The sequence below is a fragment of the Thermobia domestica genome, chromosome 7 (assembly GCF_964235325.1).
Source record: "Thermobia domestica chromosome 7, izTheDome1.hap1.1, whole genome shotgun sequence".
NCBI classification, from domain to species: Eukaryota; Metazoa; Arthropoda; class Insecta; order Zygentoma; family Lepismatidae; genus Thermobia; species Thermobia domestica.
This window is the reverse complement of record NC_137460.1, coordinates 234,934,355-234,948,696: the sequence shown is the minus strand read 5'-3', so window position 1 is coordinate 234,948,696 and position 14,342 is coordinate 234,934,355. Positions and strand designations below refer to the sequence as shown.

The 14,342-nt window shown below is 38.1% G+C and overlaps 1 protein-coding gene across 1 annotated transcript in view; it reads left to right on the top strand.

The window, feature by feature from the left end:
• The window catches only part of LOC145690755 (zinc finger CCHC-type and RNA-binding motif-containing protein 1-like), a 39,947-nt gene that overhangs the window by 6,005 nt on the left and 19,600 nt on the right, over positions 1 to 14,342 (top strand). Inside the window, exon 3 of the mRNA XM_081765974.1 lies at positions 11,235 to 11,346. Within this exon, the coding sequence (XP_081622100.1) occupies positions 11,235 to 11,346 (112 nt within the window). The remainder of the gene's footprint in view (positions 1 to 11,234; positions 11,347 to 14,342) is intronic.

Below are 14,342 nucleotides of genomic sequence, written 5' to 3'. Positions count from 1 at the left end.
AGTGTTTTGTATTTTCTATTGTATTCTTTTGTTTGTTTTGCGTGTCGATACCATGAAAATGCTCTAGAAGGCAAGAATATTCAATGAATATCAAAGAATATAATATTTCAAGAATATAAACAAAAGTAAATAATGTTTTGGCTTTGAAAGTATAGAAATCGATTTTATTAAATTTTATTTTGATGGGTATGTCAGTTCAATGTAAATATTTTCCTGTTAACGAATATTTTGTGTTACATTCATGAATATTTTGAAAGAAAATAAAACTTACTAGCCGTGAATGCATCTTTCTTTTTGAATACGAAATCTAATTAGCTTGTAATTTTGAGAAATAGTAGAAATATGTAGTCGATGTTTTTGGTATGCATGCGAAGCATGAAAAAAAACAAGAGCGGTATGTGCAGAATAAGTTTACTGGGGAAATGAAATAGCTGTGAAATTCAGGGAAGAGACTTTCCTTAGTGTGACCGAGTTGAAAACAACCGAATCTGTAGAAATTTCTTATTTTATCAGTTTCGATCAAAATCTTAGTTTGGATTTTTTTTTTTAAACTACAAAATTCTGTTTTCAAGATTTTTTTTTAAAAATTCAGATAGGACTTTCACAGACAACATCAAGATCTTCTTTGTGCTCAGTGCCAGCTCCACTCGGGGGTCGGTGTCCTGTGTCTGTAGTCGTGGTTCACAACCTATTTCCGGATGGGATGTGAATGATGAACTGCAGGCCTGGATATCGGGCTGCGGGTTGAGATGGAACAGAGTTTGGAAGCTTTATATTTCGGGCCAAAATTTGAGTTCTATTTTCCGTAGATGATTGGCATGGTGAGTGTATCAGTGACTGCTGATGACGAGCCCATACGGGCCCAGTAGGTTCGGTGTCACTAGTCAGTGATACATTCAACATAGCATGTAATCTCAAGGAAAGGGAACATCATACAAGAAAACAAAAAACAACAATTCATATTATATTTTATTTTATTTTATTATTTATTATTTTTTTTATTTTTGTAAAAATGGCGACCCAGCCAGGATTTCTGTTGTTTCAATCCTACGCGAGCGCTAAGGAAAGCAAACAATCACAGCAGAGTATTTGTAATGGGGATAATTACGACAATCGCTACATTGAATGAGACATGGTCACTTCTGAATCGATATGTGCGTGATGTTGTGGGAAACAATCTTCAATGAAAGTGGAAATGTCTGTGGGTAGCAGATCAAGTAATGAATCTCGTCATCCGAGTGAATATATATGCTGTTCAGACGAAATTGCTGGGTTTAGTGTTTATTGTGACAGCTGTTATAGATGGGTACATGCCCAATGTTATGGTTTATCCGAGGAACAAGTACAGGAGTTAGACAAAAGTAGTGAGCCGTGGTTATGTAAGCCCTGCCTGGCGAAACAGGCGACAGTGTTGCCACTGCCGAAATCTTCGGAAACTGAAAGTGATGAAGGCGAACGTGGAACGCGGGGTAGTCCGAACAATTCTGATAATGAGGAAGGAAGTCGAGGAAACGTAGCTTCCGGTCCAAATGTGCAACTAACGGACTTTGCGGCCATGATGGAACGCTTCAGTCAAACTTTAACATTAACCCTAAACGAAAAATTTGAAAAGGTGGACAATAAATTTCAGGATATTAGCAATAAATTTCAGGACGTTCATAGTAACTTTCATGCGATGAGCAAACAGGTTGATAGTAAATTCCAGGATATGAATGAGAAATTCGATAATGTAAAATTTGAATTGTTACAAACGATAAATGAAAAAGTAGCCCATGTGAACGAAGACGTAGAGGCGGTTAGGTCGGAAGTTCGCGACTTATATACCTCTGTTGGGAATTATCAGAATAAAATAGACGCGCGGGTAGATGCCGTTGAGGAAGGTCTCCGGTTATCGGTTGAAGCGCAAAATCGACGATGTGACGACTTGACAAAGGAGTTCTCACATCTCGAACTCAGTACCCAAAGGTCGTGTCAGGCACTTGAAGCCAGGATTCAGACGTTAGAGGGAAAAACAAACCAAAGAAAAGATAAACGGTGTGGTCGTAAGCGAGCGCGAGACTTTGTTGTCGGTGATGGAATCGAGTCTGACGGGACCGAGCCAGACATCCAAGTGGATGTACCGGTCTCTTCAGTTGGGGAGACGCGTACTATTCCCACGGTGACTGTCTCTGTCTGTCAGCCGACCAACATTCACGGCACAAATGTCCTTCCCTTTGAATTATCTTCGCGAACGTTGAATTTAAACAAGTCACATATGTCTGGTGTTGAGACAATAGGTAGTCAGGCGTTGTCCAGGAGGTCGAATCCATTGTTAGTTTCGCCTCAGGTGTCAGGATTTTCCAATCCTAGTTGTCGGTTGAACCATGTGGTGTCCTCTGGTGGTGTAGCAGACATGACTCCTTCGTGTGCTGGAGTTCAGGAGGGAATATGTGGTCACGCGGTGGTATCAATGCCAGACAACTTAATTTCTGGACAAAATTACCAACACTATTCCATTTTCGGTCAAAATCAATTGGGTGCAAAGAGCCCCGTGGTTGGCCACAATTCTCCCGTGAACCCCAGTAGAAGCGAGGAAGGCATTGGTAAGCGAACTCTAAATTTAAGGCTCTCTGAATTAAATCACTTACCTACATTTTCTGGTGAGTACGGTTTGGCTAGAACATTTCTAGAAAATTTGGAACAAACCTTTAAGGTAATTTCGGCATCTGAACACGAACGTCTAACCTTGGTACCTTGTTGCTTAACAGCTGGGGCCAAGACATGGTTCCAGACTGTATGTCAAGACATAAATAGTTACGCGGATTTTGTGCGCCTGTTCCGAGAACACTATTTTTCGGCGAGAATGGAAAGGTTGCAAAAGAAGTTCATTCAGGGAATGAAATACGATCGAGCAAAGTACAGCCGATTAACGGACTTTGCGTGGAAAATAGTGGCAGAATATTATGCTGTGGCACAACACCCGGATGAAAGTGAACTGATAGAGATAGTCTTGGATTGCTTACCAGCTGGTGACGCCAAGTTGTTGAGAGCTGTTGAGCCAAAGAACATTCAACACCTTATGGTGAAAATAGCTGAAATAGAGGGACATCCAGAGCCTAGTGAACCGGTCACGGACAAGAAGTTTAGACGCTTTCAGGTACGTCAGGCGAAAGTCGTCAAAAAGACAGAAAAGTTAGGGAAACAAACCACCAAAGATACTTCGTCTCAGACGGAGGAAGACGAAAGCAAGAGGAAGGAAGGAAATTCCAATGGCAAAGGAGATGACCGATTTTCCGGAAACCGGGGTCGAAGAAGGAACTTCCAGTCTCGAAGACCATGGCCCAATCAAGGAAGACCGAATTGGGTAAGAGAGAGTAATGGAAATCGGAATGCTCCGTATGGGTACAACCAACGCTACTATCCAGCAGCGATGAGTTATGGGTATCCTCGGGGTACATCTCAGACATGCGCGCCAAACGCGATGACCTCAGCAGGAGCGCAAGCCTATCCAGGATACGCGCCGAATTTACTTCCTGGAGGGGGAGTGGCGGCTCCCACGTCCACTTCTTCCCCAGGAGTGAACATGGCGATGTCTACTGGATGGCCTCCGCAATACACGACATTCGTACCGACGATGGCTCAGCCACCGGAAACGAACGGGAATAGTTTGGGAAATGCATACCGCAGCCCTCATTAGGGGAGAGTGTGGACTGCGATGTGGATTCCTCAACTCCCCAGAAAGAACAAGATCGGTTAGCGAGTAGTCAAAATTCCAATTTGGTACCAACCTCGTTCGATTTTGATACTAACCTTCTAAATTCAAAATTAAATGTTTTGGCAGATTCCGAAAATCGGGAAACAAAATTGGGCACGCCTCTGTTCTCGATTCGTTTCGTGATCGACGAGAAGGAGTGTGACTCCAGTGCGGGAAAAGGTATCCTTTTAACTTATCCTTCGCCCACGTTAAGTTGTTCAGTTGGAAGTTTAACTCTAGTTTGCGTTCTGGATTCTGGAGCGGATACGAATTTGTTGTCTGGAGACGTTTGGAGGAGGATCAAGGAGATTTATCCGTCAGCTAAACTTCGTCCAAAATCCAACATATCATTACGAGGTTTCGCAGGAGACGAATCTTTTCAAGTCAAGGGTTTTCAGATTCTAAATTTCACAATTCAAGATTACGTTTTCGAGGTTCCGGTATATGTGATTCACAAATTGAAAACAGATTGCATTCTAGGTTTCCCCTTTTTCATTCGTTATAATGTTCTTCTAAATTGTAAGACGAAAGAAGTCTCTCTTGAGACTGATTCTGGTCAGACCATCTCCATCAACATGGAAAAGCAGCATTGTTGTCGAGTCACAGTTGCGGAAGTATCATCAGATGAGGAGGAAGACTCTTTGTACCAACCAGTTATTTCGAAAGAAGATATTCAAAATTTTGTTTCGCAGAGAACTGATTTAGATTCGGATTCTAGGAATCGTTTATTTTCCTTGTTAATCAGGTTTCGTTGTCTTTTTACAGAGAATCCCAGAGTCGTGAAGGTTGAGCCGTATAGAATACAGCTTTCAGACGACGTTCCCGTGGTAGGAAAGTTGTATCCTGTACCTGTTCACCTCCAGAAGGAATTCGAACAAGTGCTGGACAAATGGTTGAAACTCGGAATCATCATAGAAGGTCCTTCACCTTACAGATGTCCGGTACATATTGTGCGTAAGGCGTCTGGAGAGCTAAGGCCTGTAGTCGATTTGCGTGGTATCAATGAGCGTGTGATTGCACCAAAGATTCAAGTCGAACCGATCTCTGATCTAATCGCACGAGTCAGTGGTGCAACCATTTTCACCTCATTGGACTGTACGCAGTCATATCACAGTGTCCCGATCCATCCAGACTCTTACAAATACGTCAGCTTCATTTACAAAGGTCGTCAGTATCAAATGACACGTCTAACCATGGGTTTGAAATCATCTCCAGCAGTTTTCCAATCAATCATGCATACTTTTTTCGGCTTAGAACCTTTCAAAAACTTTCTCATTGTGTACCTCGATGACGTCCTTTGTTTTTCATCATCTATTGACGAACACTTTCAGCATTTGGAAAAGGTCTTTGAAACTCTTCGTTCGGCAAATCTTTCGCTCAATTTTCAAAAGTGTAATTTCCTTCAATCGCAAATTCCTTTTCTTGGCCACATAATTTCAGGATCTTCAGTCAAAATTAATCCCAAAAGTAACGAGGCCATCCGTCACTTTCCTCTGCCGCGGACTAAGAAAGCTTTACGAAGATTTCTTGGTCTCGTGGGATGGCGAAAGCGACATTTTCCTGACTTTGCGGGGTTAACAGCTCCATTTTATGATCTTCTGAAAAAGGACCGAAAGATTGAATACTCTCCGGAGTTACTGGAAAAATTCGATCAGTTGAGAGAACTTTTAAGTAGTCCTCCCGCACTCGCTCAACCGGACTTCAGTCTTGATTTTCATTTGTACAGCGATGCATCTGCGGAGTCGTTGGCCGGCTATGTGGCGCAATATCCCCCGGGACAGGATGATCCGGAGGTTATTGCGTATGCGAGTCGGCGAATAAAACCGCATGAGGCCTCGTTGTCAGTGTTCCAGTTGGAATTAGCTGCAGTTCTTTTCCTCTGTGAAAAATTTTCGTACTTCATATTAGGTCGTCGGACTACGGTCCACTGTGACAATGCTGCAGTCACATATGCTTTCAGTTTAAAGAACCTAGATGCACGAACAACTCGTCTTCTGCTTAAACTCCAACGCTTTGATCTTCAGTTCATTCACATAAAAGGCACGGACAATGAAATCGCAGACCTGTTGAGTCGCTATCCCCCAGAGATTCCTCAGGCAGAAGAGGATCATTTTGTAAATTTCTTGACCGCGGAGGACACGGACTTCTTGAATGTCACGGAACTGAAGCGAGAACAGCGGAAAGATCCGTATTGTAGAAAACTACATACCATTTGGAAGGGTTGTCAAAACAATACTAGGGTACGTGTGGAGAATAATTTAGTTTATGTCAGAAATTCTCAAAATTCTGTTTGGTTGCTGGTCATTCCTTCCAGCTCAGTGAAAAATATTGTTTCGGCAATTCACAACAAAGGCCATTTTGGAGTGAAGCGATGTTTGTCGTTCGCTAAGGCCATGTTCCATTGGAGAGGTATGCGTGAGACTTTTACAAAGTATATCCAAGAGTGCCTTCTTTGTGCACGAACCAAATACTCCTACAGGGTGATTAGAAAGGAGCCCTGTCATGTTGAGGCGTCTTCTTCTTTTGAGAAGCAATGCCTCGACCTGGTCGGGCCTCTTCCTAAGAGCCAGGGATATAAATATATCTTGTCCATCCTGGACGTCTACAGTCGTTTTGTGTGTTTCTTCCCTCTTCGGACGGCACACACAAGAGAGATTGTGGCGGTCCTTGAAAAGAGATATTATTATCAGCTACCATACCCGAAGTATTTGGTGAGTGACCAAGGTCCGCAGTTCTTGTCGCGCGTCTGGAAAGAGTTTTGTCAAAAACACCGGATAAAACATATACTTACCACGCCATACCATCCCGCTTCCCATGGCATTATCGAACGCAGACATCGTGACCTTCATCGCATTCTCCGCCTGTATTGCAGTGACAACCAGTCCAAATGGAGTAATTTTCTAAAAGCAGCCCAAGATTTGTGCAATCACTCTTGGTGTGATGCTCTCGGATGTACTCCAGCGGAGCGTTTCTTAACGTATTCAGCATCCAAGAGCTTCAAAGAAAACTTCATTTGGCCAAAAGAGACGGTGCAAGTAAATGAAGACAAGAAATTTGTAGTTTCTGTTCCGGCAGCAGAACCGAAGAAGGAAAGAAAGCTGCGGAAACAGCAAGACATCGTCACGGAAGGTTCTTTGGTGATGGTGAAAACTCACCATATATCGTCAATACCCAAAAAGGTGTTTGCAAAATTTATGCACACATACGTCGGACCTTACCAAGTGGTATCTTTATCTCGAAATTCAGCGAGATTGCAGACTCTGAAGGGAGAAAATATAGGAGTTCAGAGTTTTGACAATCTGAAACTGTTTCGCTGCTCAGAAGAGAAAAGAAAGGAATTATTAGAAGGATGAAAAAAAAAAGAAAAGAAAAAAACCAGTTATAGGTTAAGATTAGGTTAAGCTTGATTAGAATGTATAGTTGTAATTAGAATTGAAAGAAAAAAAAAAAATGTTTTATCTTGTATAGTCTCTAGTAATTTAGTAGTAACAAAAAAAAAAAAAAAAAAAACAACTTAAGAAGAACTCTTAAGTTCAGATTTTTTTTTTTTTTTCTTTTTTCTCCGAAGCTCCCGGAGGATGTTACCTTATGCTCAGCATAATGTAACATGGCCCGATGCTTTTGAGCACCTTGTATGTTGGTAGAAAATTTTAAAATTTATTTAGAATGTTAATAGAAACTTTTGTTTTATAGTAGAGCAAACCGTAGGTTGAGAATTTTGCGTAATTTTAGTACAACAGAGCGTTTCGATAGATAGTATATGAGGATTACATGATTATTAATTATATTATATATATTTTACGCATTTATCCATGAATATATTATTATTTTAGACAAATAAGTGTATATTTCAACGTTTTCAATGGTTTTCAGTTCATTTCTATTCATATTTCGGCATAGGGAATCTTCACAAGAAAGCTAAAAATTTTATTTCGTAAAATCTTCATCAAAATTCCAAATTAATAAAGTCAGCCATAATTTCTTCTTGGTGCATCTCTTTGTTTCGAAGTAAAATTATCTGATTGGCTAATCCACAATCACAGCTGCGGCTGAGATTTCGGTTCTCTTTGATCTTCACTCAGAAGCCTATCATCCTATGATTACGTCATAATTATCTTCCAATTGGGGATCATCTTCTCGTAACTCTTTGTCTTACGGCGTCAGCCATTTCAAGAGTCAGACGTGCAGTGTTTAGCGTCTGCGAAAAAGGTGGAATAATTTGTAATCACGTGAAAATTGTTTCAAATTCTTCGTTTTGGCGAATATTGGAAGAGATAACTGTACGACATTTGGTGTTTCAACAAATTGTTAACACGGAAATAAGACAATTGTGAAGTAATTTCGCATAACATAACGGATACTAGCCTGTAGCTATCCAGTGGTATGGAATGAGCTCCTTAGCAAATTTTGCGTTCTCGGTCAACCAGAGAACCTAAGAGAAGAAAGAGGAGACGGTGGAAGAGAGAGAAAGAATACTGAGTAGTGGTGCAGACCCGAGGAAGAAGAAGTCAAGCCACGCTCGATGGCTTTTCTGGAAAGGTGCTGAAGGAGTTTCCAAAAATTATTTTTGAGACCACGTATCACGAGTTTCCCAGGAACCTCGGGTGGAAGTTATCAGGAATTTTTTTTTTGTTGTTTAACATATCCGTTTAATCTCGGTGTAAGAAGAGGATGTCAAGTAAGTAAGGAACAGTGAAAGTGAAACTCAGGTATTTGGCTTCAAAATTTTCCTTGTTCTGGCAAACTATCATGAGTGAATATATTTTCTGGTGTTTGTGTAATTCTCGTAATATGAAGCACTAAATTCGTAAAGTTTCCCTCAACGCCGCACGCATGTAGATTTAGGCAATGTGACATCGTGTTTTCATTCGATGGGGGGAAAAGAAAGCTAGGATCTCAGCAAATAGCGATTGTCGTAATCTCAAGAAAATGTGTGTACCACACACACATTTTCCCCAGTGATGAAAGATGTTTTAGATTCCCCAAAATCTAGAAATTATTTATTTCGGTAATTCTGCTCAAAATTCAACCTTTATTCATTTTGGCATGTTTTCTTTGGTTTGACGTAGAATGTTTATGAATGTTGAATATGTAAACAAGTGTCAGTATCACGGCTATTTGTCTAGTGCAAGGGTACATGCATCTTGCGTACCGATAATCGAAAACGTTCATCAATAGGCAAACCTACGTACTATTTTAGAAAACTGATACCCATCAAGTTAGAATTACAATGTTGATAATGTCTAGAAAATATTTTCTTCTTTTAAGAAATTAATTCAGAACGACACTAATGCAAAACTAACCACTGCGTCTTCGGTAGAAATGTGGTAGCGAAAATAAAATATAAATGCAAGTTAAGTATGGTGCTTTAGGAAATGTATGTGTGATTTTTTTTTTTTTAATATATATACTTGTTTAGGTTAAGTTAGTTTAGTTAGATTAGGGCTTTAGGTTTAAGTTGTGTGAATATATTATATGCATGTCTTGCCTGTGCTAGATTGTCATGTGGGTCCGAGCTGACAAGAGGTCGCGAAGAGCGTAAATCCTCTACGCCGGCCACGATCTCGATGCACAGAAGAGTGTAAGCACCAAGGAATATATGTAAACAAAAGGCAAATTAAGCTAACCACAATCTGTAGGCAGTGAATTTATTATTTTCGGTAGTGTTTTGTATTTTCTATTGTATTCTTTTGTTTGTTTTGCGTGTCGATACCATGAAAATGCTCTAGAAGGCAAGAATATTCAATGAATATCAAAGAATATAATATTTCAAGAATATAAACAAAAGTAAATAATGTTTTGGCTTTGAAAGTATAGAAATCGATTTTATTAAATTTTATTTTGATGGGTATGTCAGTTCAATGTAAATATTTTCCTGTTAACGAATATTTTGTGTTACATTCATGAATATTTTGAAAGAAAATAAAACTTACTAGCCGTGAATGCATCTTTCTTTTTGAATACGAAATCTAATTAGCTTGTAATTTTGAGAAATAGTAGAAATATGTAGTCGATGTTTTTGGTATGCATGCGAAGCATGAAAAAAAACAAGAGCGGTATGTGCAGAATAAGTTTACTGGGGAAATGAAATAGCTGTGAAATTCAGGGAAGAGACTTTCCTTAGTGTGACCGAGTTGAAAACAACCGAATCTGTAGAAATTTCTTATTTTATCAGTTTCGATCAAAATCTTAGTTTGGATTTTTTTTTTTAAACTACAAAATTCTGTTTTCAAGATTTTTTTTTAAAAATTCAGATAGGACTTTCACAGACAACATCAAGATCTTCTTTGTGCTCAGTGCCAGCTCCACTCGGGGGTCGGTGTCCTGTGTCTGTAGTCGTGGTTCACAACCTATTTCCGGATGGGATGTGAATGATGAACTGCAGGCCTGGATATCGGGCTGCGGGTTGAGATGGAACAGAGTTTGGAAGCTTTATATTTCGGGCCAAAATTTGAGTTCTATTTTCCGTAGATGATTGGCATGGTGAGTGTATCAGTGACTGCTGATGACGAGCCCATACGGGCCCAGTAGGTTCGGTGTCACTAGTCAGTGATACATTCAACATAGCATGTAATCTCAAGGAAAGGGAACATCATACAAGAAAACAAAAAACAACAATTCATATTATATTTTATTTTATTTTATTATTTATTATTTTTTTTATTTTTGTAAAAATTCCTTTAGCAACACGACGTAAATTACTAGCTCATTTTTACTCCGATTTTGCCTCAAAGAAGTTCAACGTCATTGAAGATGCGTATTTTAAACTTACTAATATAACAAGATAGCCTGGTTACACCAGATTTTATTTTTAGTGTTTCTTTAAAAGGAAGAAGGGCAACATTTCATTAATGCTTAATACGCATTAATCTCTATATATATAAAATTGAAAGTGACATCGTGACTGTCGTCTTGCTCTTGTCATGAAAAGCTTGATTGGTGTTAAATTCACTATCAGTTTCCGCCTTTGGCGTGGGAGACCCGGGTTCGATTCCCGGCGGGAGTTCATGTGGTTCGGATTCCACATTAATCAGTAGGTCCACGTCTCACATAGCCTCGCTGCTGAAAGGGACGTTAAACTAAAATCAACTCAACTCACTATCAGTTTCATCTTAATGGGTGGCGTGCTTAGTACAGCATCAATTTTTGTGTTATAAGGAATATTATGTTAAAGATTTTGTCTCAATGTAGGCATGAGGATTTACACTCATCCATTTCATTTCGTTGAGCTCAACATCTTTAGATTGGCTTATGTGTCATCGTTTGACATTTTTTCTGTCGTTAAACGCTAATAATATTATAGAATTTCTTATTTTATTTTATTTTTCTTAAGAATTAATTTATGTAAATATTATTTATTAGTACGACTTAGAAACCAGACAATATTTCCTTGCTTAAAAAAATTGTGTATATATATTTCAATAATAATAATAATAAATAAGTAAATAAATAAATCAGAAGTATTGAATGAGATGTATGAGGTTTTCTGTTTTACTTTCAGAGTGACAATTGTGAAGGACAAACGAAACCGGAGGAGCAAAGGTGTGGCCTTTGTATTATTCCTGAGAAAAGAAGATGCACAAACTTGTGTGCATACCACTAATGGGAAACAGGTAGGGAATATCGTCTTGTTTATTCCATGTACGGACATTTGCAGCATTATATTGCTCGTTACTTGTACAATAAACTTTAAATACTAATAAAATGCAACTTGTTTGTAGAACATGAAGCAAGGCATGAAATAAGCATAACAAATTTCACGTAGCATACTTTTACAGAACTATTGTTTATCGTATTTAAACAACGCAGCTGATTTTCCATACCATGAAATGAATTGTAGCGATTCTTGTTTCACTATTGATACTGGAATTTTTCTTCCGTGAGTATTGAAATATTTAGAACTGTAGCTTTGGTTAGCTGATATGTTTCAAACTGCGCTTTCGTGTACTCGGTGTTCGAAAAATAGTAGACTCGAACAATTCTCACGGATACATAACTCTGAGCGTTTTATGTAGCCGGGGAGACATCTTACGTAAAAATATTTTTACTACTAGGAAAATGGAAATAAATAAGAATCTGTTTGTACCAAAAATTAAACAAGTTTCTTTACTAACAGAAAGGAAAAAAATGAGAGATTCATAGAAGAAAGGGAAACAATAGTGGTTTCGCCTGTTTTACTGTGAAGGAACTATTCCTAACTCAGTTTTTTTAAGCCTCTAAGTACATTTATTTTAAAAACAATAACAAAACTTACAAATTTTTGGAGTTAATATTTTTAAAGCTATTGGTGTAAAATCATCTACAGACTGTTTATGTAAGAGAAAGTCTATAATTAATAGTAATTAAAGATAACTTACGCAAGATTTTTGTTTCCCTTTTTCCTCCTAAAGAGAGATTCTTTTGTTCTTCAAGTGATTTTGTTCTCGCCCGTAGCAGGTTTTCACTTTGTGACTTACACTTTTCTCATTTTTTGTCTCCTTGGTTATGCTCTAGTATACCATCGCGTAGGAGTCTTCAAATCAAATAAAATGTTGCAACAAACATGGATGGAAAAATGGTCAGAATTAGAAACAGCCGGAAGTGCAGAAGATTAGTGTTATCTTAGTACATTTCCATACTTACGTAGCCTAAATTTTTCTTGCTCCTTGGACATCCGTTTGGTTGCGAATTCTGCTGATGAGCTTATTTCTTATGTGATTTTTCCGTGTCTTTCTGAGAATGCATCTTGCGCAGCTGGGAAGTCATTATCCAGTTAACTCTTGTAGAGATTAGGATCAAACACTGCTCCATCGATAAACGAATCTGGAATCATATGCATACGAAACCCACGTACGGATACCAATTTTTATGCACAGAGCACATATTGCTGTGAAGAGATTTTGAGAATTATTACAATGTAATATATATTGAACAAAGAAGAAATTGCTAACCTAAAGCGCTTCACATTTTTAGCAATCCTGACGCAGCATGACATAGCGAGCAGAAGAGACTAGGGAATAGTTCTGACCAGAAAAGGTTTTTCCATTATTTCATACTTTTTTTTATGTTGCTGCGAAATTGCGTCCGTGAGCAACATTTACTAAAATATCAAGGCTTCGCTGAAACCCAAATATCTCAAAGCCCTTTGCACTTTTGATCAAAATATGAGATAAATACTTTTCTCACAAAACTAGTTAGTCAGCATATTCTAATCTTCCTTTTACTATTTTCCAATTTTCAGGTTAGATTTTTGCATAGTTCGAAAGTTGCCATAAACTTCCACATAGAGACCGGGACACTTGTTAAAATATCCGGTTATTATAGCCAAATCACAATTACTTAACATGAAATACAATTTGTTTGCCACTAATGTACTCTAATAAATTGTACGAGCGGGAATCGTTTGGTATTAGATACGGAGAAAATCGATTGTGATTCACGTCCAGGATAAATTCTCTCGTTGTAGAATCGAGTACGGAATCGATTCTCAAAAGTATTCATCTCTGTTCATCTCGAGAAACAAGTTCGCGTATTTGTCAGTATTACCGTCATCACACCATTTGGAATAAAATATTCTGGCAGTAATGAAAATAGTCATTAACTAAAATGTTTAAGTAAGTTACAGTAAATTAAATAAGCAGGTGAATATTTACTAACAATAAGTAGCAGCTTCTAAATAAGTACATATACAAGTAAAAATAATTCTTGTTCCTTAATATCGGGACATCTGACTGTTCCGAACGAATCTTCCGGGACACAGGGACCAATGACAATCTCGGAAAACGGGAATGTATGGGAACCAGTGTTCGTAGATTTCCTTAAGAAAATTTCTCTCGACTGACACAAAATTTTCCTTTCTTTTATCAAATTTTCCCTAGTTTGTAGAGTGTCCAATTCTTATGACAGAAGTTATGTGGTAAGATTAATGTAGCAATATTAAAGGAAGTGCCAATCACATTTGTTTTATTCATTTGATTTTTGTTTTAATTTTTTTCCTTCGCCTTTTTTTAAACAAAAAAAAAAAAAAAAACACCCAGCCAACAATTGGTGCGAATTATGTTACATTGAACACACACACACGTAAACACGTACGGATTTATTTATGAAGAACAAAGAAAAATTTAAACATTTATATTGGTTCAGCGCGAGAATTTCTCTGGATTTTCACGTTTTATTAAAAATTCCCTTTTTCCTTTTTGGCTAAATTCCCAGTGAAATTAGTGAATTTTCCTGATACTACAAACACTGACGGGAACCATGCATAATCCGAGAATATTTACTTTATGAAAATAAAAGGAGAAGGGTTCCTGTATTTTGCTAAAAGAACTAATGTTTCTTTCTGTATTTTTATTAATTTCTACTTACTGAAATTAATTTATTTTTTTCTGAAGTTTTTGGCAGGACACATATATAGAGTAAATATACTTCTCGGTGTATTATGGAAAATGTCCCGAATACAGCAAGAATATACCAAAGTGGTATGACTTCGAGAGCCGCTCTACTCACTTTTCCGCTCAGCAATGAGAAATGAATACAGATCTTGACCTACTCACATTCTTATTTGCTCTGTTTTAACATTGCACTAAACACGAATTATTCTACGAAGGTAACTCAGAAAGTAATGCCTCCA